Source organism: Pseudonaja textilis, chromosome 3 (assembly GCF_049901715.1).
Source record: "Pseudonaja textilis isolate UNSWEBS1 chromosome 3, rPseTex1.2, whole genome shotgun sequence".
NCBI classification, from domain to species: Eukaryota; Metazoa; Chordata; class Lepidosauria; order Squamata; family Elapidae; genus Pseudonaja; species Pseudonaja textilis.
In genome coordinates, this window is record NC_141992.1 from 54,800,003 (window position 1) to 54,822,900 (window position 22,898).

The following is a 22,898-nucleotide window of genomic DNA, read 5'->3' on the forward strand; positions in this document are numbered from 1 at the left end:
TGTTATTGATTCATATTGACATTGAAATCAACTGCTATTTTTATTTCCTTGCAAGCACAGCTACCCGGTTATGTATTCTTCATCCTTTACCTTGGAATTCAGTTTTTTGTTTTCTAAATGAAAAAATGGTATCATGTCAAGGGTGGGCAAATCTCTCTTGCCTTCCCCTGTCTCTCAAGGAGAAAATTGTCCAAAAAAACAAAAAAATCACCAGTCCAGGAATTTCCTGAAATGCCTAAGCTTGGTGAAATGCTCCAAACAGATATTATAATATGTCCCCTATAATTACTGTGTCGTGTCTGGGAAAGATTTACAATTTTTTTGGAAAGAGATTATTCACATATTTTCCATGGTGAGACTTGTGATAGTAAAAATTGAAGCCTGTGTGCCTTTTATTTGTTCTTCTGCTTATTTATCAGAGATGCTCTTTAAAGTGCTAAGTACATTCACTTGGGTTTCTGAACAGGAGTGATTACTTTTAACACATAGTGCAACTTTTTCTATTGCTTCTGTTCTTACTGAACCAATTTTATATTGCTAGATTTCATTCATGGGACTCTTCCAACATGTCTTTATCAAATCTATTAAATCTGATTTGCTTTCCTATGTTAATAGTTTATTCATCTTGTTTATGTCACATCTAAAAATTAGTGTATTGACAAAAGAGGCCATAAACTTCATGAACCAATGCTCTGTTTGATTTTTTTTTATTCAGTGCTTCAAAGGCCACTTTATTATAGTTTGCTATAGCAACAAGTATTTATCTAAAATTCCTACTTCAGGATTTTAATGAAGCCCTATAACAAAATTTATAATATTTTGGCCAAATTGTTTCATTAGGCCTGTTGTTTCTTTGTTTAGCATAACTGCTAAACAAAACTGCCCAAATGTGATCTTACAAGGTGCGTACCATCTTGTTCAAGAAGTCTGCCATATACATAACTCAAATCTCCATGGATAAGTAGAAAGTGTTTAAACTGTTTGGAAAATAGTAGCTTTCCTAAAGTACATCCTTTGGTGTTTACATGCATATCACAATTTCCAACTGAAAAGTATTTTTACTTCCATTCAAGAAAACCAACTTTTGAAACAGCAGGAGAACTGTAAAAGTGAAAAAACTGTAATATTGTAATAGTGGCTGATGTGAGCGAGATAGAATGTTATTTTAAAAAAAAAAATGGGGAGCCAAAGATTGGTCTTTGTTTAATCATGAATTTTTGCTGGATGATCACAACCAAGTCTTGCTCAGTCTACCCTATCTCAAATGATAAAATACAACAATGTTATGCTGCCTCAAATTTCTTCAAGTTAAGAATAGAATACAAAACAAGTAACTCCTTAGTTGAGGGGGAAAAATTTTTCCAGCACCCGGTTTTCCCTTGACACAGCCTCTTATCCCCACAGTCTGTGTGCTCCATTTTTGAAAAATCTGTGAAGACTCTTCTAGATGATTTTGCACCCATGGTGCCTCAACTGTGTGAGATGCTGGGACAGATGTATAGCACTATTCCTCAGGCATCTGCTATAGACCTCACCAGGCAGGTAAGTTTTTTTAGCACATTAATCTCTGATAAATACTAAATTCAGAAAGGAAAGTAATACTTGTTGAGCAGTTTTTCTGCCATCTGGTGCTCTTGGCTTTTTCCTTTGATATAAGAATTTTACAAAAATGGAATTTTTTTTCTCTCTCTTAGCTCATGTAAATGGATAGTATGTCTCTCTATGGGCAAAAACAAATGAAAAACTGCAACATCCTTGAACCATCTTGCCTCTTTTGGTATCTTAATACTAAAGTTTTCGCTGATGCTTAATAGTAGAGACAATTCGTTGGCCCAAATATGAGGAAATTGGTAAAAAGTAGGTTTAGGGATGTGAAATAGAATGCAAAATATCATAACTATTCGACTTCTGTGTTTTCTTACATCCTCAGCTGGTTCACATTTTTGCCCATGAGCCTGCCCATTTCCCACCAATCAAGGCGCTCTTTCTGCTTGTTACATCAGTTACATTAACACTCTTTCAGCAAGGTATGTATGTCTTGAGACCCTCACCCTTGTGAAGCAGTTGCATTTGATAACAGTTCTTTCTATTTGTAAGATGTTCAGGTTCACATGTAGGGCTGCAGATAAGTCTCCGTTCCCTTGTTCAGACAGTAGGCCCTGCGGAATGAGCTCCAGCCAAGTTTATAAATTATATCCTGAGTAATGAGAATCAAATTTATTAGCTTGTTTCTCTCTGAACATCAGTTGCTATTTGAGAGGGCAATAGTGCTATCATATTCTCCTCTCCCCTCCTTCCGGTTCTTTAAACTGAAACGGTGCCCTTTGTTTGTCAGATTCTCAGTTTTAATAAAAAGTCGAGTTAGTAGTTTTGTTCGCATAATGGTTGGCTTTGAATAAGACCTACCACCTGTAGGGAGCGTGTTGCTATTTAGTTCAACATAACCAGAACAATGTGTTGTCACTCACATCTATCTGTTCCTCTGGCCCAGTTTGTTCTGAAGGTTCTGCACCACAACTCCTCTGTCCTTCTGCTGACAGGTTTTCTCTCAGAGCTCTGCTGATTTCATAGCAAGTGTTTGGATTTGCCTTTTGCTTCTGCGGAATTGCCATGCTGCCATTAAGGTGTCCCTAAATGAGGGGATAAGCTTAGAAGTATGTAAATAAAATCCGCATGCAATTGCATGGTATTAAGGGATCTGGCCCCATCCCCAGGAGGCTGGTTGGAACTTGGAACTTGGAATCAGTACTTGAGTGATACCCTGTTAATGCCTAGTTTCATTAGGCAGAATGATGGCATCAACGCAGAGGAGGATGAGTCTCATGGTGCCTGATGCTGAAGAGTGGTTATCAGCAGTCATGCTGGTCTTTCCCTATTAAAAATGTTGCAAAGTTATATACTTCCCAGTCAAGTGAACATTTTGACAAGAGTGAAAGGAGCATAGCATGTTGGGATGGCCATTACAGTTCAGATGGATTTTAGAACTTTTATTCACTCACATCAATATTGGATTTGTCAATAGACTCTAGAATTATCTTCAGGGACAAAGTATTTTAAAATAAGGATCCACCGCAAATATGATAGTTCTCTAAAAGAAATTGATGTGCAGTTAGCTCCTGCTTCTCTTGTACTTCCTGCTAGGGTGCAGTCAGTTTCCCCCTTCTTATTCCTGGTGCTTGGCAGGGGAATCTGGGCGACATGCCTATTCCTTTGCACTTTCTTTCTGTTCTTGGGTTTCCAAGCTCCATGATTTTTGTATGTTTTGTTTCTTTAACTTGCTTCAAGCTGCTCATGTGCCTGCCCTCTTCAGCCCACCCTGTTGCACCTTCCCCCCCACCCTTCCCTTACTCCTGTTTTCACTTGTAAATTCTTTCTGTATCACATAACTATATGATGTTAAGTTGCTGTTTGTATGATTTTTCTCTTCAGTTACATCTTTATTATATTTTTAGGGCCCAGGGATCATCCTGATATTGTTGATTCATTTATGCAACTCCTGGCACAGGTGTGTTTTAGTTTCTTATTCATTCACTTTCTGTTCTCTCTCTTTCTCTTTTTTAATTCAATTTAAACCTATTTTAGCTTTCTGTTGACAACGTTTTTTCCTTTTAGTTGAATATCGAGTTTCTCATCTGTTTCTGTGGAAGTTGAAAACAAAACATTATCCCTTTTCTTAGGTATAAGTTTATCCCTTCTTCTCTACATAGAAATGCAACAAGACCTCTAGATTGGATTTGGTTCAAATCATGTGCTGTGACCTGAAACAGGAGGAACCTTTGGAAAATGGCAAATGCAGTTCAGAAACTTTAAAAATCCATATTGTATATGTGTTGCATGTTTGGCTCTAATGATTCTGAGCTCTTAACAAATCCAGAGTCTCCAGTTGTTGGGTAGAAGTCAGTGATCTAGTGGGTTATATCTAGAAGAGAAACTTGATCTTATATGATTAACAGGAAATAACTTGATTTGTCTAAGTGCTTTCAAAGTCTTTTGGTGCTCCATCCTTCTTCACTCTTGTTGAGATTTCCTGGGTTGGTTTTTTTTTTTCCAGGTGATGAATTTTCATGCTGCCTTGTCTCAAATGTTGTTGTAATGATGTAATGTACAATGCAGTGAGGTACTGCTCGGATAGTTCAGCTAGGAAATAAGTGGACTGTGAACTGCTTTTGAGTTGGATGAGCAATATCTTTACTGGAAATCAGCTGCAGGATTATGAATTAATGAAGCAGGGAAGGGCATGATCTTTGATATCATCTGGTTCTCCTGACTACAGCAAGATGCTCTCCTCTTGGCTCTGATTTATTGTTGCTTGGTAAGCTTTTTGTAGGCTGTGATGTGGAAAATATTTTAGCACCTAGCGCCCCCTTGTGACAGATTTTAAAGCTTGCAGCCATAATGCAAACACATCTCACATTTTTTCTTCTGTAAAACTAAAGAGATCTCAGAAAAAATACGACATTTTAACACTATTTTAAGAATCTGGGCATCACCTTCTTAAAAATGCTTTTTCTTCACCTGAGGAGGTTGTTTATTTATTTAGTGTATGGCACGTGTTAGCTAGGGATCACCAAAGTGGCTGGCTGCCTCTGTGAAAGGAATTGTTTCGGGCAGTGTTACCTTTACCCATGGGATGCCTGAATGCTGGTAGGCAATCGGGGGGAGGCTCCTTTCTTGTCCCTCTGCGGTTTGTTCGCACATGGGAATCGAGCCGCTGAGATGTTGACCTCAGCGGTACGCAGGCCTAGTGTCTTACCACCTGAGCCACCGTGGCCCCGATCTGAGGAGGTATTATCTACTCATAGAAAATTTATGAGCCACTGACATTAGAAAAAGATTTGTTGAGATTTGTTGACATAGTTACTATGCCTACCATTGCTCACTAGTTTGTTTCAACACTAATTAAAAATACAGATAGTCCTCAACTTATAACCACAGTTGAGCCCAAAATCTCTAGCTAAGTGAGACATTTGTTAGGTGTATTTATGTCTCTTATAGAGATGTTTTTCATAGCAGAAAAAAAACAATTTCTGTAATCATATGCTTTTCCTGATATTAAATAATGCATAAAAGTACTCAGTGGGTGTCCAGACAATGGTGGGACTCATCTCCGGGGGAGGCGGGGAGGAGTCTTACTACTGAGATGAGGTGGACCGGTTGCTTTTGTGGTGTGGAGATAATAACTTGGTCCTCAACACCAATAAGACCAAGGAGCTTATAGTGGAAGAGATCAGACATCCAGCCCTTGCTTATCAATGGAGACTGAGTGGAGCATGTGGCCAGTTTTAAGTTTCTGGGTGTTACCCTAAAAGAGGACCTGACCTGGGGTGCTCACATTGCAGCCCTGGTCAAAGAGGCCCAGCAGAGATTATACTACCTGAGATTTCTCAGAAAACAACTGAATGAAAAACTGCTGGTAACCTTCTACTGCTGCACCAGAGAGTATTTTAACTTACTGCACATCTGTATTGTTTGTCAATTGCGCAGATAGGAAAGCACTCCAGAGGGTTAACAGAATTGCCCAGAAGATCATTGGTTGCCCTTTCCTCTCTTTGGAAGAGCTTTATAGCTCCTGCTGCCTTAAGAAAGTTCAAACATTCTCAAAGATCCATCTCATCCTGGAAACCCATTTTTGGAACTATTACTATCTGGCAGACTGTACAGAATAATAAAAACAAGGACAGATGGGCTGAAAAACAGCTTCTATCCCAGGGCAGTAGCTCTTTTGAATTCTGCTGTATAGTGCAGTATTGTGCGGTGTTGGGGATTTTCGGTTCAATGTGTGGATGGTGAAGGATATGTGTTTGTGTTTATTTTCATGGTCATGGTCATGGTGTGCACTGAAGATGGTGTTTGATTTCATTGTACGAGGTGCAATGACAATAAAGTAAAGTAAACATTTATCAATAATTTTATATAGAGCTTTTGGGAGCTAATTTGCTTCAGCTCTGGTACATTATGATCATGCTTTTTGAAATTCTGTCTTCCTGTCTGTCCTGGCAATTTTTCAAGAATCTACTTTTCCCAAGAAGGTATAAAGCAGGCAGGGGTCCCCAAACTCCAGTCTGTGTCCCACTAATGGGCCGTGAGCAATTTGCAATCGGACTGTGGAAATGGCACGCACACATCCATTCCCACTTACGTGAGCAGTGCGTGAGCTTGTGCACACACGTTCCAGTGTGTGGGTGGCAGGCGCGCATGCTTTCCACAACGCAAATGGAGCTACGTGTGCTTGCTAGCTGCTCACGCAGAACCATCCTCTCTCTCCCCCACCCTTGCCAGTCTGCAAAGCCAGAAAGATTGGAGAATTCTGCTGTAGAGCATTAAATCAATACCAGTAATCAAATCTTTGGCTTATATAAGTCATATGTATTTTCTCCTAGATTATATATCGTGTCCTGCTACAGTATAGAAGATACTGAACTTCTCCAGTAGAGATCATTTATATTTTTTCCATAGCAACATTTATTGGTATCAAATAGGGAAAAAGAACAAAATTATAGGGGTCCTCCCTCATCCTAGTTAGCAATATTTCATGATAGCTTTGTTCGTTGCCAGTTCTGAGAGTGGACTCTTCAACAGAACTGATTGCATATCAGCTATTCTTTTGCTGACTGATTCAATTTACATGCCCATAAAACATTATAACTTCATAGGATATCAATCAATCTGCAGAATCGATACTTCATTTTGAATAAATCATAAGACATCACTATGATTCTAAACAAAAAAAACCAGGTTTCTTCAAAGACTGGGAAGTTATTAAACAGCATGTCAGGATTCTTCAAGAAATCCCTTTAAAATGCATGTAGAATAGATTCTTTTTATGTCTGCATAGTGGTTTTGATTGTGCCCTTGAAGTACTCTGTTGGAATATAATTATGCCACAACACTCTCTTCATCCTTCCTTATTTAAAGATAATCCAATAAGGCTGACTTGCTTTAGGATTTATTAATCCTAAATTACATGATGATCCTAAGTTTGATATTTTTGGCAGTTGGTTCTTCTGAAATTAGGAAGCTGTACTAACTTTAATTGTTCAAAACAGAGTAGGCAACCTAGTACTCTTTTAATCCTCTGGCTTCTAGTTTTCATAGTTCTTTACTATTGGCCATAAAGGTGGCTTAAAAATATCTGGAATACAACAGGTTGCATACATACAAAATCAAATCACAAGTCCTTCCAATAGGCTTATATATTTAACTTTGAGGGCAGTTCAGATAAAGAGTTAATCTAAAAATGTAAAATATTAGAAACTAGCAAATAATTTTTTGGACGACTTTATACTAGTCATTCCCTCCGTGTCCTAGGAAGAGGGCAACAACAATTTCTTAATTTCTTCCTACAAAACTGCGAAGGCTTTCCATGCAGTTGCCAGGAGCAAAATCTCACCTGATGGCAAAGAAAGAACATGCCTGACTATATATTTTCATGAAACTCATTTGGTGTTGATAGAAATTAATTATTTACCATTTTGCTTGATTTTCTTTGATTATAAGAAAGATTGCTATAAACATTTACAAAGGTATACTGTGACAGAGATGTATTTTACTCTCTACATGGCATTGCTTTCTGTATTTTAAGGGCCAAATACAATTCAACATACTTGCTTTTCATTTAAGATTGCTGTAAGATACATATCTAAATAAAAAGTTGTATGAATAATGGTAAGAAAACAGACTTTTTCCAGTAAAATAATGGCAAATATAATATTGAAATTCATAAAACTTATAGCAATATAAAAATGTTACAAAGTCTATAAATTAACACCAAGAGGATCGAAACAGTGATCTTAGAACAAATGAAAATTAAATATAATTTGTTTCTTTCATCAGGAAAAGGAACACAGCTAATCTGTTTTTGTTTGTAAGTGAAACTAAGAGAGCAAGGAAAATAGAACACAAAGATATAGAAATTAGTTATTGCAGTTTAAAATATTATTGTAGAAATCCAATTGCTGCTCATTATACAACATTTGTAGTATTTTAATGATAGAAAACATGTCTAACAATGTGGTTAGATAACAGGGATCCATTTATACATAGAACAGAATGCATAGAAATGCTATCACAGTTGCTCAGGCACAGGAGTTGGAGCTGTTGTCCATGGTGCTGAAAGATTTGTTGCTGTTAAAGGTACTGTTACCTTAAAAATCCAGTTGCTCTGCATCATAGAAGAGACTACTATTTCTAATATTGTAGTGATCACTATACTTCAGTTGTGTAAAATTTGATTAGATGATACATAATTTGCTGTTTGGCCAATGCTTTGTGCTTAGGAATGTCATGATAACTCAGATTTCAGAACAAAAGTACAGGAACTGGGAATTGCAATCCATACTACTGACAGACTAAGTATGTATTGTTCTTGCTTCTACTTTCTGTGGTATTGTAATATGTTTCTAGGCAGATGTAGATATAAAAAAATAAACCCAAATGCTAAGTATCTAAATAATCCTTATTCTGATTATCTAGAGTGGAATTCCTATACTTGGGGTGCCTCATTATTTGTAACAAAGTAGGAAGACTAGGAAGCTGCTTTCCAGATAATAATTCAATTTCATGTTTCTTCAGAGGCTCGTCCTTACCTGGACCCTATGCTCTTGAATTATAAAGACACATCTTATAATCATTTCCCTTTTTCCCATACCTGGCTTACTGTTTTATAGCTGATGGCCAGGTAAGTTGCACATGCAAGCCTTTGCCAAGGGTTCCTGTGTGGCAATTGCTTGTCCATGGCTTGCCAAAGCTGTGTTTATTGTCTGTGTATATATGTGTACCTTGCAGGCACTCAAACGGAAACCTGATTTGTTCCTGTGTAGCAGCCTGGATGTCAAAGCTGTATTCCATTGTGGTGAGTACGCACATGCCAGATTGAATTGCTTTAAAATCACTGTGGGAAATGACTTAGACATATGGGTCATGATCCTTACAAGTTGTGACGATTGTAAAGAATGGAGAAAAGTTCTTGATATGGAAATGGCTACAAAATTAAACAAAAACCTTTGTAAAAAGTTTTTAGGAAGGAACGCTTACTTTTTCAACTTGCCAAAAAAAAAAACACCTGTAAGTACACAAGCTGACTACCAAATTATTGCTTCCTTCTAGCTGTGATCTCTCTGAAGTTTCCTGAAGCACCAACTGTCAAAGCTGCCTGTGGCTTTTTTGTGAGTATTTGCCTTTAGCAGAATAAATCTATCATTGGTTAATGGTGTCATAGAACCACAATATGAAAAGCAGTTGTTCTGAGACTGAGTAGCAAAACACCAACACTGATCAGTGAGAGCCTTTCCCAGACTGAATGAAAGGACTCACTTTCATTATTACTTCTTGGGGATATCTCTTTTTTATGTACTTAATGTTTGTATTCAGACTTGGAAATAAAGTGGCAAACTTCCCATTATGTTTTATTTAAATTCTGTCTGTAAGAGAGGGGTATTTCCAATTTGAAATTTGTGTTCTTGATAGCTTGATAAAAAGTTCTTGATATTTTGTCCACTTAAGACCTTTTCTCCCACTTGTTATAGACCGAATTGCTGCCACGCTGTGGGGAGATTGCACCTGTGGGACAAGTGGTACATGAGAATGGCAAAATGTTGCTACAAGCTGTAATTGAGGTAAGCAGCGTGTCTTTCATAATCTGGGATCCATGAAAAAGGATAATTGGGAAGCACTCTGCTCACACATAGGCTGCGTTTACTCCAACTTGTTTTATTAATTCAGTTTCCTTGTTATCAGAATATGTACAGGATTATCTGCATGATTCTGTCCATGTTTACTCTCACATAAATTCCACTAAAGTAAGTGGAGCTTATTTTCCAAGTATGCATGCATAGGATTGGAATCTGTTTATGGCTGGGACCTTAAATATTCTGAAGCACTCAGCCTGGCCCTTGGTATCATCTACTGGCACCTTCATATGACATAATGTAAAGTTCACCCTGCAGTAGAGTCTTTTGCAAGATTTGACTGGATTTGTTCCATCCTTGCAGGGCATAGGTGGCCAAGCTTCACGAAATTTGATGGATCATTTTGCTGAGATTCTTTTTGCTCTCAACAAGCATTGCTTCAGTTACCTGAGTGTGTGGATCAAGGAAGTGATGCAGCAGGATGGCTTTCCATCGACCCGTGTCAGCCCTGAGCAAAAGGACATTTTCAGCCAACAAATTCTCAGGTGAGTTTCTTCTTGGCATATTTTCAGAGAGAAAGAATTGTGGAACAATTAAACTGAATAGGCTCTATAAATATTATTCCATGTATTCTATTTTGTGCTTAGTTCTAAATTCCTAAATTCTCTTTTAGTAAATTGTTACATTGAAGTCCAGATGGTAAAAATCTTAATTAGCCCTATACAGCGAAGCCTCTTAAGAATAATTCATTTGATTAATATTTTATAAAAGTAACAGCATTTATGTTAACTCAATATATTAAATATATACAAGTTATTTGTATAGAATTCAATAGAAAAAATGGTACACAGAAAAGATATTCTTTCTTTTTTCTCTCTTTCTATTGCAGGGATCTCCAACCTTGGCAACTTTAAGACTTGCTGGCTGAGGAACTCTGGGAGTTGAAGTCCACAAGTCTTAAAGTTGCCAAGGTTGGAGACCCCTGTTCTATAGCATGGTGCTGCACTTGAAGGCAAACCAGCTGGAGTGCCTTTTTTTTTTTTAACTTTGGGGTGCCCCACCAATTTTTCCAAAGTGAAAAACTACTGGTTAGCTAAGATCAAACCCCTCAGAAGTGATCCAGCTTAAGTGTTCCTGTTGATGCTTCATACAATATGCTTACAAATGTGACTGCTCTGGAGCCAGATGACATCACTAGAATGGTGGCTTGCATTTTAACAGAGCTTGTTGATAATATTTTGTGTCCAAGAGCAGAAGGCTTCAATTCTTCAATCTAATTTTCATTGCTGCTTGGTAGAAGAGGGTTTAATGTTCCCTCTTTAAGTATATGCTGAAAGGCTATAGGAGATTGGGGGTTCCATGTGTTGGCTCTTCTTACTGTCTCGATTCTACCCACTAAAGAAGAGAACCCTGAAAGACATCATGTATGCCTTTGCTTGAATATGAATGTGCTTCAGACATTATAGATTCTGTTTTATCAGGACCTGTGGCTACAAATATTATTTGCACTTATGTGAATGCACATAAAACTTGTGAATGAAGGCAAATATATGTGTCCCAGGATAATGTTGCAAAATCCAATCCAGTTTGGTCACTGAGACCAAAGGTTTAGTCTTCTGAGCTTTTGGACTCGTGCTGGAGCCCTTCCACAGGGAACCACTCTTTACTGGAATGTGCACATTCTGGTAGAAAGACATTCCCTGAGAATGGGCTCTAGCACGAGTCCAAAAGCTAGAAGACTAAGCTTCTGGTCCCAGGGACCAACCCAGATCTTGCTTCTAGATCTCCCTGCTCTATGCCTGTTTGGATCAGGAATTGAAAGAATGAAAGCCAGCACACATGACAAATCTCTGGAAGAGACTAGCATGAACTGTTCTGTTCTCAATACTTTTTATCCACATTTGTAAATAAAAAGAGTTCCAGTGAGTAGGGCAACAAGAATAACTGTTTGAAGCATGTCACTGTTCCATGTGTCGATTCTTTATTGGCAAGTCCTGAAATTTTACAATCTATCATCCTTTTCTTGATCTTTTATCCTCCCTCCTTTGTGTTAGCAGAGAACGTGTGAACAAACGTCGTGTGAAGGAGATGGTAAAGGAGTTCACATTACTTTGTCGAGGACTGCATGGTACTGAATACACAGCAGACTACTGAGGAGTTCTGTGCGGCAAAAGACTGCAGCAGGAACAGATCCGGTTTTATGCCATTGCCTGAAGCTGCTACCAAATCAGCTGATAGAATGATAACTTTACAATTAACCTACCCTGGTTGCTCCTCTCAAGAACAAGCTGTTTCCAAATCCCTTCTGCAGATTCAGAGCTAACGGGCTCAAGGACTTGGAGCAGAAGTTGGAGCAGAAGTTGGACAGTCCCCTGTCAACCACAGGACTAGTGTACCAATTGCCACTTTCCCCCTTGGCACGCTCCTGTAGAAGTGTCTGTGATATTGTTTATTTCTAAAGAGTCTACCTTTTACTTGCATGAGGAAGCTTGTGTCTGATTGAAGTGAAGGTCCTCCTGCCTTGAACTACATTAAGGCTACTTCTAAGCTCCTGTGGTTGGTCTACTGGGGAAGTGGCATACTTTAGGGGCAATTATGGGCAGGGATGGAGTACAGCTGTAGCAGAGGCAGTTACAAGAATATGATCTGCCCTAGCCTAATTGGTGCAATAAATAATACTAAGAGTTTCAACAAGGTATCACAAAGAGGCAACACCATTTGGGGGCTGTGACGTTCCTCGGAATGCTGGCAAGTATGCTACATTACCTCTTGAAACTTTGCATTCTGCCTCTGCACATTCTGCAGAACATCTTCTATTACATTAGCCTCTTAAAAGATGTGAATATGTGAACGTGAGCGTGTAGGTCTGCTGCAAAGAAAGAGTTGCAGCTGCTCTCATGAATGGTTTGAAAACCCTTTTTCCATTATCTCTGCTGCTGACAATTGATCTCTACAATGGATCTGGGTGGAGACAAGAGTTGGTAAAGGTGGAATGAAGAAAGAAGCATTTTTGTCACACAAATTCTTGATGTCATAAAGATTGGAAAGTCATTAATAAGCTAAGCCTCTTTACCACCTAGATCCATTTCAGTGGCAATATATTAATGCAACTTCTACAGGAGTAGTTTAACCAGATTTCCTACAGACTCCTAACTCAGGTTTGCTGCTGATCCTCTTCCTTTGCCCAGGACTGGATAGATAGAAGTTAATTCACACAAAATTATCTTTGCTACATTAATGAAACTTAAAAATATTTATCACCTATTACCTAAAGAACAATATCTAAATATCAGCGTGAAAAGTACAAGGAATTTATGTAGACTTGGCAGAAGTTTCTGCATAAAAGCACAAAAAGCACATGTTTTGGGAAAGAAAAAACTATTCTGGGATAATGTAAAAGGCAATTAATTGAATAGCTAAGTTCTTATAAGAAATAAGTATGGTAACAGAGTAATTCTGCACACCATGGTATAACAACTGTGTTGTGAAATGGGGAGAGATTGAAAAACCCACTCTGGAACAGAAATCATGCTTGTGGAAAGACCATATTTTCAGAAGAACCTTTTTTTTACTGATAGGAGCTAAATTACAGTGTTTGGGTGGTATCTGAATCTTGGACTCATCTGATCCAAAGCTCTTCCTCTAACCAAAGGAAGTATTTTTCTGCCTGTTGGAACCATTCATCTTTTAAATGGTTCATTAGAGCAAAAATGTGTGCAGTAGGGAAACCACCTCCTCTTGGTTGCATTTGAGGTAACAGGGCTTTGGAAGTGAGGAATCGTGTACTATTTAATTCCCTCCCCACTTCTTTAAAAAAATGATGGTTCTCTAATACATTCTTCTGCATCAAATCTTGAAAATAGGATGTTCTAACTTCTATTACAGTTCTTCAGTCAAAGAATTGTTCTAATGTAATCAGATGTTTTTACTCTGAATCTTGAAAGCAAAGTACAAACTCTGCAAGAAATTTCTGCTTTCAAGGGGAGGAAGAATGAATCCTTGTGGTCTTTTTCCCCCTCCTCTGGCATGGCATGACTATAGATAAGTAATATACTACAAAGAATGATTCATTTCTAAACATGGAGAAAAAACAGATTTTTGAGGAAGAAGACTTGGTGAACAAATGATGAATTCCATTTCCATATCCAAACTTAGCTTCACAACAGCTATACTGTGTGCCTTGTGGTGGGGTTTATAGACTATAGCCTACCTGGTTGTTCTGCATTGTTGCTTTCTTATCTATGTTAGCCTTTCAGTCTACAACATAAAGAAAACTTATGATCCTAAATGAACACGAGACATTGAACAGGTGCCTGAAAAATTGAGAAGCACAGAATACACAAACACACACACTGAAATCTACCTTGAACAGAACCAGCCTTAAGCTATTCTATTTGATTAGTATTTTGCCTTACCTTCTTGACCATGTGAGAGGTTTAGAGGTGTTGTTGTCACCATTTTTGTATCTCCCATCTTCACAAAGGGCAATCATGAAAAATAGCTTATATGGTTGTTTCCAAGGCCTGTCTACATAAGAGTATCTCCAATCACTCCAACAAAACAGTCTAGGAGAAATAGCCACGGTTGGGTACTAGGTAAGTTATCATGAAATGATACAAGGTACAGGTCTGCTAGGATTCTTCTGACGGCAATTGATCTGTACACTAGAAATGTTCCGTCCTCCAGTTGTAAGAAATGAGCAAAAATTTGGTAAGAGAACAGATCCATGTGGCTAAAGTTTAGTAATAGTGAATCACTTCCAGCAAAAAAAAAAGGCAAATTTCTTGTATTTCTTTGCCATGTACCGAAAGTATTTCTATCTTGTTTCCCTGGAGGTTATTTTCTTGGAATATTTTATACCAGTTTGTAATTCCATAATTTTCACTGTTTTTTCTGCTGAAAAACTCTGCTGTATTACTTCTCTAAGAGTCCCTTACACCAAATAAGTGTATTTTACATTAGCGTTCTTCAATATTGCCTCCCTGCTTCAACGACGCTCCAGTGTTCAGATACAGAAAGTGGCACAGGATCTTATGAAAGAGCACTGGCAAAGTAATGCTTCTGCTCAGGATGCCTCTTCTTTAGTGCTAATGGGCTCTTGGTGCTTGCCAAACTTCCTTCTCTGCCTGTTTTTTCCTCCCAATTTTAAAAATGAAATCCTGGTATGCCGTTAAACAAAACATCAGTCTCAAGTACAATCTAGATTTCCAATAGTGCCTCTTGGCCTCATGTACACTTCAGAATCCACAGGGGCTATAAGGTTATACAATACTTACAAAGTGATTTGCTTTTGTCAAGATTTTAATGGGAAAAGTCTTTTGAAGCTTCATTCGGTAATAACAGACTCAATGCACAGCATGAATACAGTAACAACCTTAGTAAAGCCGGTTGAGATCATATCTGGACTCTTCATCTAGTCAGAACAGCAAAGCTCCATGAGATGCTTCACCAACTCGAGGTAGAGGGACAGACCTCCATCAAGCAAGACTCTGAGAGGCATTCTGGATTATCTGCCTGCACTTGAAAGAATGCCTACCTGATCAAAATCAAAGGAGAAAAATAAGCTGAAGTAGTGGGAATGAAGGAACTTCAGTTTAGCTCCCTAGGGAGTGGGTATTTTGTGACTTTCCAGATTTACTACAGTGGACATTTTTAGAGTGTCTATAACATGACTGTAAATTTCAAAAATGCCTACTGACCTCAAAAAGTTTTGAGATACTTTGCATAATGGGAGTACATCAATGTAGCTTGAATTGACTTCATGCCATATTGTGGAAGCTAATTGGTTTGATTTCACATTAAGGATGTAATAGAGAAACAATATTTGTGAAAAGTAAAAAAAAATCTATGTGCTGGATGACAAAAGTGCATACTAGGTGCTTGTGTAATTTCATGTTTCCTTATAAAGGAACATTCATGCATAAACACAATTACTCCTTTTAATAGAAAACGTGGGTGTGCCAATACAATTATGGCCAAAACAGAGCTATTAAAAAATAAGAGGGAGCTTGGCATGCTTATGATTTTCAAATTCCTTTGTCAAAGTTTCCTACAGGCAACCATTTCAATATGCAATGAAGACTAAGCATCATTAAACTGAACATTGGCTGAAAAATTAAATGGAATGAGGTGAAACTCCTAGAGGAAGAAGTGGCCACTTAGAAGCCTGAACAGAAGCATTCCAATTGGGTGGAGAAAATATAGCTGGGGCCTGGCAACAGTTTTGTTGCAAAGAGACCAATTAAAGCCTGTAAGATTTAAATTTGAGAATTCCAATAGCAAGTATAGTAGTCCACCATCCATCTAGATAATTCTATTGTCAATCTGCTCTTCTAGATTCAATGATCTTTAATATTTGCCCAACATTTATTCTTCTGTCAAGAACTTTAATTTGGTCCCCTGAGGATTACAAAGATAAAAATTAGGGTAATGCATGTTTCAAAGATGATTTGGAAAAAATACTTAAAACCTTACATAAGCATAGCATCTCTGTTACCCATTAAAGAGACCAATGCAATGTGGTTCCTTCAACCTTTCTTTATAGAATATTTTTTATACAGTATCTTTATTCATTCTTGTGACCCTCTTAGCTAATTTCTCTTTGTCAACATATTTAAGTGTGATCTCCAGAAAAGGACACAGTGCTTTGGAATAAAATGGAACTATGGCAACTTGTTACTTGGAGACTATGCTTCTATTAATTCAGTCGGAGAATTACATTAGGTGTTTTTTGTTTCATTTTCTTTTTTAGCAATTGTTGACTTCAGCTTGTGATCAGTAAAGCTCCCCCTACTGTTCAGCATGGTCTAAACCGGGGGTGTCCAACCTTGGCAACTTTAAGACTTGTGGACTTCAACTCCCAGAATTCCTCAGCCAGCTTTCAGGGGTGTCCAACCTTGGCAACTTTAAGACTTGTGGACTTTGCTGGCTGAGGAATTCTGGGAGTTGAAGTCCATAAGTCTTAAAAGTTGCCAAGGTTGGACACCCCTGGTCTAAACTCTCTAGACAACAGAAATTATAACTGAGGACCACCTTAAACAACATGGATATTTATAAATTGGCCACTAGTGTGGATTAACATTTGACTCATCATTGAATAAACAACCTCAACACGCTTTTTCAGCAGAGATCAACACCTCTTTTAAATTTTTTATTCCTCTGTTAAAATAATAGCACTCTACTTAATCTGTTGAGTTGTCCATCAACATACTGCAAGAAATGCTAATTTAGCCCACTTATGCCCTATACAAATAAGATTGTCAACCAGTTCAAAAAGACTCATGTTCCATTAACCCATCCAAATCCAACAAAGAATGCAGTTTGTTATCTGGCCAATGTCTTTTATATTCAGGATTGGTCATCCACAAGGCTCATCTTCATAGGCAATGGCAATTCCCCGTCGTCCCACAATAGCTTTTTTTACTTCTGTTTGGCCCAGCTGTTGCTCCAATCCCCGCCAGCTGCGGGACTCCAAGAATGAAGCTAAGATACAAAAATATTTCCCCAACTTTATTTCCAAAGGCCACAAAAAATTAGAAATCATTAAAAACTAGTATACTGGTAGAGCATTATCTTTGAAAAACTGATTATATTGATAGAGCATTACCGTATTTACATTATGAATCACAAATATTGTGTGGGAGGACACTGGTTAGGCTATTAATCCTAGCTCTACCTCCATTAATTGCCCACCAGCAACCATGAATGGACTCAGGGAGGAGCGATGCAAGAAGTAGTTATTTTATCAGCCTCAATTTTTGAGATTCCACAATAATTATAACTCAAATAATTGATTAATCAAAAGAAAAGTACTAAGTGAGGAGGTTCTTTGCAACTGAAAGAGCATTACCCCCAAGCCACATACCTGCTGGGCTAATCTGACACACGGTCTGTAAATGATTGCGGCACATCACAGCTGTGCCAGAATTCGGCTCTGTATCTGGCATCAGGAATGGATCAACTGAGCGCAGCTGTCCAGTGATCAGTGAAATGCTAGGTTCAATGTTGGTCTTTTCTGGGAAAAGGACATGGTCACAAGCACCTGGAGATAAAAGAAAACAATACAGTAATAACTAAGTTTCATTACTTACAAATTGATACTCTATTATATATTCAAAGACTGAATCAAGCGTGCAAACCCTGATTAGAGTCTTTCCCAATTGAGTTTGGGGATACTAATGCCAATAAAGAATTTGTGGGTAACTCTGGCTGTAGTTGACCAAGAGCAGAATCGGACCAAACATCTTGATGGAATTCTATAAATTTCATATTTTTGAACTTATCATGAAAATGTCTATATCTGAAAAGAAACAATGAATACTCTTGGTTCCCAGGAGTGTATAAGATTCCTAACCTCTTTTTTTATGGCAATGGAAGCTCATGACTGACCATATTTACCCTCCAAAACAGCACCATGGCTTCTATTATTTTGAGGATGAAAAAATAGAAACTAGAGTAACTTCTAAAATAGGATTAATGCTGTCCAAAAAACACCTCCCTACCTACTTCCCCATGCCATACACATACACACAAAATCAGCATTCAACTTGGAAAAGATAGTAACTCTACTAACTTCGTTAACATCTGTTCTGACCCACATCCTTTTCCAACAAATCAAACACAATCCAAAAGGAACAGAAACCTGGTAATGCTTTTACAAAATAATTAGCTGTGATAAGCACAAGCCTTGCCAAACTCTGCGAGGCTTGCCAAAAGATAACAGACAAGAAATAATTTGCAAAATAAAAATCTTCAAATACAAACTCAGGATACTGGAATGTCCACGAGGCTGGAGTTTCAAAACATCTTTGCCTTCTGCAAAGTACGTTCCTTTCACAGCTGGCTTTTATCTTCTTGAAGGAGGGGCCATTACCTTGCAGCCTTACTCTGGGAGTCGCCCATGCTGTTATAGCTGCTCTTTCCTACGAGCAATCCTGTGCACACGCGCACTTGGCACAGGCTCCTCAGGAACATCCTCATCACTGCTGCCAGCCCCCACAACCTCTGAAGGCAGCAGTCCACTCCCTAATAGTCCTGGGCCCTCATCTGAGTCCTCGCTCTCCTCAGCCATCTGCACCTGCTGCCAGCTAACCACAACAACATCAAGCTTTGTGGTATTACAATCTCTCCTCAAAGCTTTATGCCCCAAATGATCAAAAGTTCCCTGTATAAAGCACCCCGTGCTTCCAGAGGAAAGCTTAAAAGTACACAACTAAGCAAGTTTTTAATCAGTCAGAAATTAAGGGAATCGAAGGTCTCTTGAAAATGAACATTAAGCAACAACTCATTTTCTGAATAAGCTCATCTTCTGAATAAGCATCTGGTGTTACCTGGTAGAAGGTGGCGAAAATCTGTAACATAGCGGCCGGTCCAAGTCCGTGCTGGATTGCATGCTATTTCCAGCTCATAGGGCGTGATGAGGGGTCGATAGAAATCAGTGGAGTTAAGCAAGGAATTCTGTGGGCAAGCTACCAAAACAAAGATATCCACCTCTAGAAAGTTTGCCAGCTTTGCAGGATTAGGTTTGCCTACAGCCAGCGTATAGGCACGTTTTCCAGCACGGTGAATGATTTGGCGAAGATGATCCAGAACAGATAAGTAATCTTCTACTCCAAGAGTACCCACTACAATACCCACTACTTGAGCATCTCGCGCCCGTTCCACTAAATAAAGGCGTCGTCGCAGAGCCCGATTCACATCCAGTGTTTCGCATCGGCCTTGCCCTGTCCTAGGATCAAAAGAACTGAAGGGACACTGGTTCCAACTCAGCATGAAGTTTGTAAGTTCTGGTCCTTCAGAACCTATATAGAACATACTGTAATTTTCAAGACCATGATCTTCATCTATTATAAAGCGCCGTCCAAACTGCTGTATCATTCCAGAAATTGGATGGCTTGAATCAAGATTTGTTTTGCTATCCAACTGAGCAAAAACCACATTGGGATAAATTGGTTGCAGCTTAGAGGCCAGGTCATCTAAGAAGAAAGGAGGTATAGAGAAAAATCACCTTTGAGCAAATACAATTCAACCTAACATATTTGCATTGTTCTAAATATCTGGCAATCCTGTAACAACAGAGAAAAATCCTTCGATCAGACTAGGGACTGCAAGCAAAGCTAAAAGCTGGGTCAGCTGAGATACGTTAAGATTAATGAGAGTTATGAGGAAAACATGATCAAAGATGTTCTTTAAAGATATACTGTAACTAAGACTGGATCAGTCATTGTACTATTTCATTTAAAATTATTTGATTTTTGATATTGTTCTCTTTAGAAATTAATAAAAGCTCTTGGCAGAGATTTTCAAGTCTTCCTCATTCTGTCCCTGGCGTGATTCAAATTGCAAAACTTTAAACAGCAATAACAGTAATGTATGTTGCATGGTTTTGATTTGAATTCTAGTAGCTTAGCTGTAAGAAACACTCAACAGATCCAAAGTCAGGATTGGCAGAATAGCAAATTTTTAAGACTAGAAATGAATGTGCTATTTCTATGGGAACTTCCCCATCATGGCCTGAAATATCTTGACTATCTATGTTCCTGTTCCAGCAGACCACCGCAGTGTATTTGTGTCCACACAACAATCTTTTAAGACTTACCAATGGCATGAAAATATGCAGATTCACTCAGTACAACCACATAGGCTTGATGATCAGGGTACAACTCCTGGAAGACTTCCATACATCGCATCACATCCAACTGTTCCTGGCCAAATATGTGTAATACTGGCAATTTGCGGCAAGGACTCAAGCAGGCAGGGCCATAGTGCACTATAGCCTCTGCACCCACATGCTCTGCTGCCACTTCATCTACACAACAGCTAAAGAAAGACAACAGGATTAGCCATAGAAATCCAAGGACACATTTCATTAAACAACAACCGGTCCCAGCACATAGAAAATTATTTTCTTTGTACTGAAAGTGGCCTCCCAGATAGTAGACTCCAGCTAGAATCAACCTAGAAACACGGTCAATAATAAAAGATTGGGATTTATAACCCATAAAACCTTTCATTCCATTTCTGGGAAATGTAAATGAGAAACTTATAATTTCCTAATATTGCTCAACCAAAAAATTAGCCATCCATCAGGGCTACGGTTTCTCCAATTTTAGCAAAGAGATTTTCCCTTTTGGCCAGGCTTAGCAGATATCTTAGAGCTTGGTGGCATCTGCCCAATACAGGATCCATTATTTCAGTATAAAAGACAGATGGTCATCTGGTCTGTTTAAACATCTCAAAGGAGAATCTTCCACTTCTAAAGCCACCTGTTCCACTATTGATTGTTTCACTACCCATGTCAATAAGATTTATTCCTGATATTTAACCTAAACATCTTTGTAGTTTAAGCATGTCAAACTTAATGTTGTCCAGTCCAACTCTAAAAACTTCTGTCTTGTCTTCTATGTGGTGGCTCTTCAGATACTAGTACATATCCCTGAAATATTATCCTCTCCATGTTAAGCATACCTGACATATCCAACCTTTCATCTTAAATGTTTCCTTCCCTCTTTCTCATCATCACCATAGTTCTTCTCTGGATATGGACCAGTATGTTGCTATGCTACCTAAAATAAGCACCCAGAACCAGATACAATATTCTAGGAGACTTCTTTACATCATCTATATAAAGAAGTATGTATGTGTTTGTTTCTACCCCACACTTACATCTTTCTATCTTTGTATACATCTATACACCTAGGATGCAGAACAGTTACATATGTTGCAATCTAGATCATGTGACTAAAACAGGAAAATGGAGAGGGCATAGAATGAAGCACCTTCCAACATTACAAGCCCTGCTCAGTTGCTTTTCCATAGGAACCTACTGGCTGATGGACAAAGTCCTCACCTCCTTTCATTGTTAACAGTCCACTGTGTAGGAAGGAATAAAAGTGTTGATGCAAACTTGCCCAACTATACTTAATTTTCATTTGCTGTGTTCACTGAAGTCTATCATAATTAAGTGCATATAAAATTCCTATTGGGGACTTCATGCTGTCTTTAAAATAGTTGACTTTTCCTATGACCTTACCTGCCATATGATGTGTCTCCCAGGACATACATCTTGGCACCAGTTGCTGTTTCCATCCTTGTAGCAACATCTGCTGAATCTGGCAAAAGTGTATCAGGAAACTGAAGAGCAATCTATGGCAAGATACCAAATTTACTCACAACATTTCCACTATAGATAGGTCAAACAAAATAAACGTGCATCTATTTACTCTCCCATCAATTTCTATCAGTATTTTATTGTAATTGTAATTGTATTGACTTTCTTGTAAGATGCAACAGAATACACCCAATTCCAGAGGAGAACTGGCATCTTTATGTCAGGTCACAAAAGAGCCCACCTTGGTGAAGCCATTGTCAGATACAAAAGCAGCTGCTCTCTCCAGTTCGTAAAATTCCTCTATCCCCAAAACTGGGGGACGACCCCCTACTTCTGTAGGAATCAGAGTCCGCTGAATCACCTCAGCTCCATCATTGTTGAATGCCGTTGCCATGATGATCTAAATCCAAAAGTCAACAAGTGAAATTATGCTCAACCATAAGGATAACCCAATTTTGGCTCCATAACACTGATACATACAAACTGAGAATGATTTTGAACTTATGATTTATATTGACTGTTTCCTAGTATGATTTGATTGCTGATTGTACCCTATGACTATCATTAAGTGTTGTATGTTATGATTCTTGATTCTTAATGAACGTATCTTTTATGTATACTGAGAGTATTTACACCAAGACAAATTCCTTGTGTGTCCAATTACACTTGGTCAATAAAGTATTCTATCGACCGACCGACCGACCGACCGACCGACCTATCTATCTATCTTCTGTGTAATACCTATAATACCGAATACAGTACCCTGATTCTTATCTTTGATGTGGCTCAGCAAGGAACTGATCGTAAAAATGCATGGCTTTCGCAAACTGATAGATTAAAGAAAGTTACAGTATAGATGACCAGTAACTTACCAAATGGCGCTTCCAAAGAGCAGCTACAATATATCAGCAATATTCCATAATTATTCCTTAATTAGCGGAAGCCCCATGGATCACGTTATCCACTTTCTTCCGGATGCCAACCGCAACCACCAATGATCATTATTCTGTAGAACGGCACGGTAACCCTTTGGCGTCAGTAGGGAAATTTTTCATCCAACAGCAAATCCCGACATAGAAAAGTCACCGGAAAAGCAAAAGGCTAAACCAGAGGCACTGTGGGGATTGTAGTTTCGCCCTCTTTAGAAATTAACCAATGGCACG

At 38.4% G+C, this 22,898-nt stretch overlaps 2 protein-coding genes across 4 annotated transcripts in view; one reads left to right on the forward strand and one right to left on the reverse strand.

Moving 5' to 3' along the window:
- The window catches only part of IPO13 (importin 13), a 52,988-nt gene extending 36,684 nt beyond the window's left edge, over positions 1 to 16,304 (forward strand). The window contains exons 13-20 of one of the 2 annotated variants that reach the window (XM_026706997.2): positions 1,405 to 1,542; positions 1,931 to 2,027; positions 3,453 to 3,505; positions 8,785 to 8,851; positions 9,106 to 9,164; positions 9,525 to 9,614; positions 9,990 to 10,171; positions 11,681 to 16,304. In XM_026706997.2, the coding sequence (XP_026562782.2) occupies positions 1,405 to 1,542; positions 1,931 to 2,027; positions 3,453 to 3,505; positions 8,785 to 8,851; positions 9,106 to 9,164; positions 9,525 to 9,614; positions 9,990 to 10,171; positions 11,681 to 11,780 (786 nt within the window). In that variant the 3' untranslated portion in view covers positions 11,781 to 16,304. The remainder of the gene's footprint in view (positions 1 to 1,404; positions 1,543 to 1,930; positions 2,028 to 3,452; positions 3,506 to 8,784; positions 8,852 to 9,105; positions 9,165 to 9,524; positions 9,615 to 9,989; positions 10,172 to 11,680) is intronic. The other variant, XM_026706998.2, reaches the window with a different exon arrangement.
- Positions 16,305 to 16,741: 437 nt separating this feature from the next.
- On the reverse strand, positions 16,742 to 22,884 carry DPH2 (diphthamide biosynthesis 2). 2 transcript variants are annotated; one of them, XM_026706999.2, is made up of 7 exons: positions 22,608 to 22,884; positions 21,977 to 22,135; positions 21,658 to 21,770; positions 20,224 to 20,444; positions 18,956 to 19,600; positions 17,491 to 17,667; positions 16,742 to 17,108 (listed from the first exon to the last, which is right to left on the reverse strand). In XM_026706999.2, exons 2-7 carry the CDS (start codon positions 22,127 to 22,129, stop codon positions 16,984 to 16,986), a joined length of 1,434 nt encoding a protein of 477 aa, XP_026562784.2. In that variant the 5' UTR covers positions 22,130 to 22,135; positions 22,608 to 22,884; the 3' UTR covers positions 16,742 to 16,983. The 2 variants fall into 2 exon arrangements, with proteins under 2 accessions (XP_026562784.2, XP_087785914.1); XM_087929788.1 differs by having other exon boundaries at positions 21,658 to 21,736; positions 22,608 to 22,807.
- Positions 22,885 to 22,898: the final 14 nt, after the last annotated feature.

What these genes read in the sequence shown, in the direction of transcription:
- DPH2 (XM_026706999.2), bottom strand. Translation starts at nt 22,129, where the DNA reads ATGGCAACGGCATTCAACAATGATGGAGCTGAGGTGATTCAGCGGACT. An exon ending in TGCATATTTTCATGCCATTG is followed by an intron (nt 19,601 to 20,223) that starts GTAAGTCTTAAA and finishes CTTTCTTCTTAG; the next exon opens with ATGACCTGGCCTCTAAGCTG. An exon ending in TTTTCGCCACCTTCTACCAG is followed by an intron (nt 17,668 to 18,955) that starts GTAACACCAGAT and finishes TTTTATCTCCAG; the next exon opens with GTGCTTGTGACCATGTCCTT.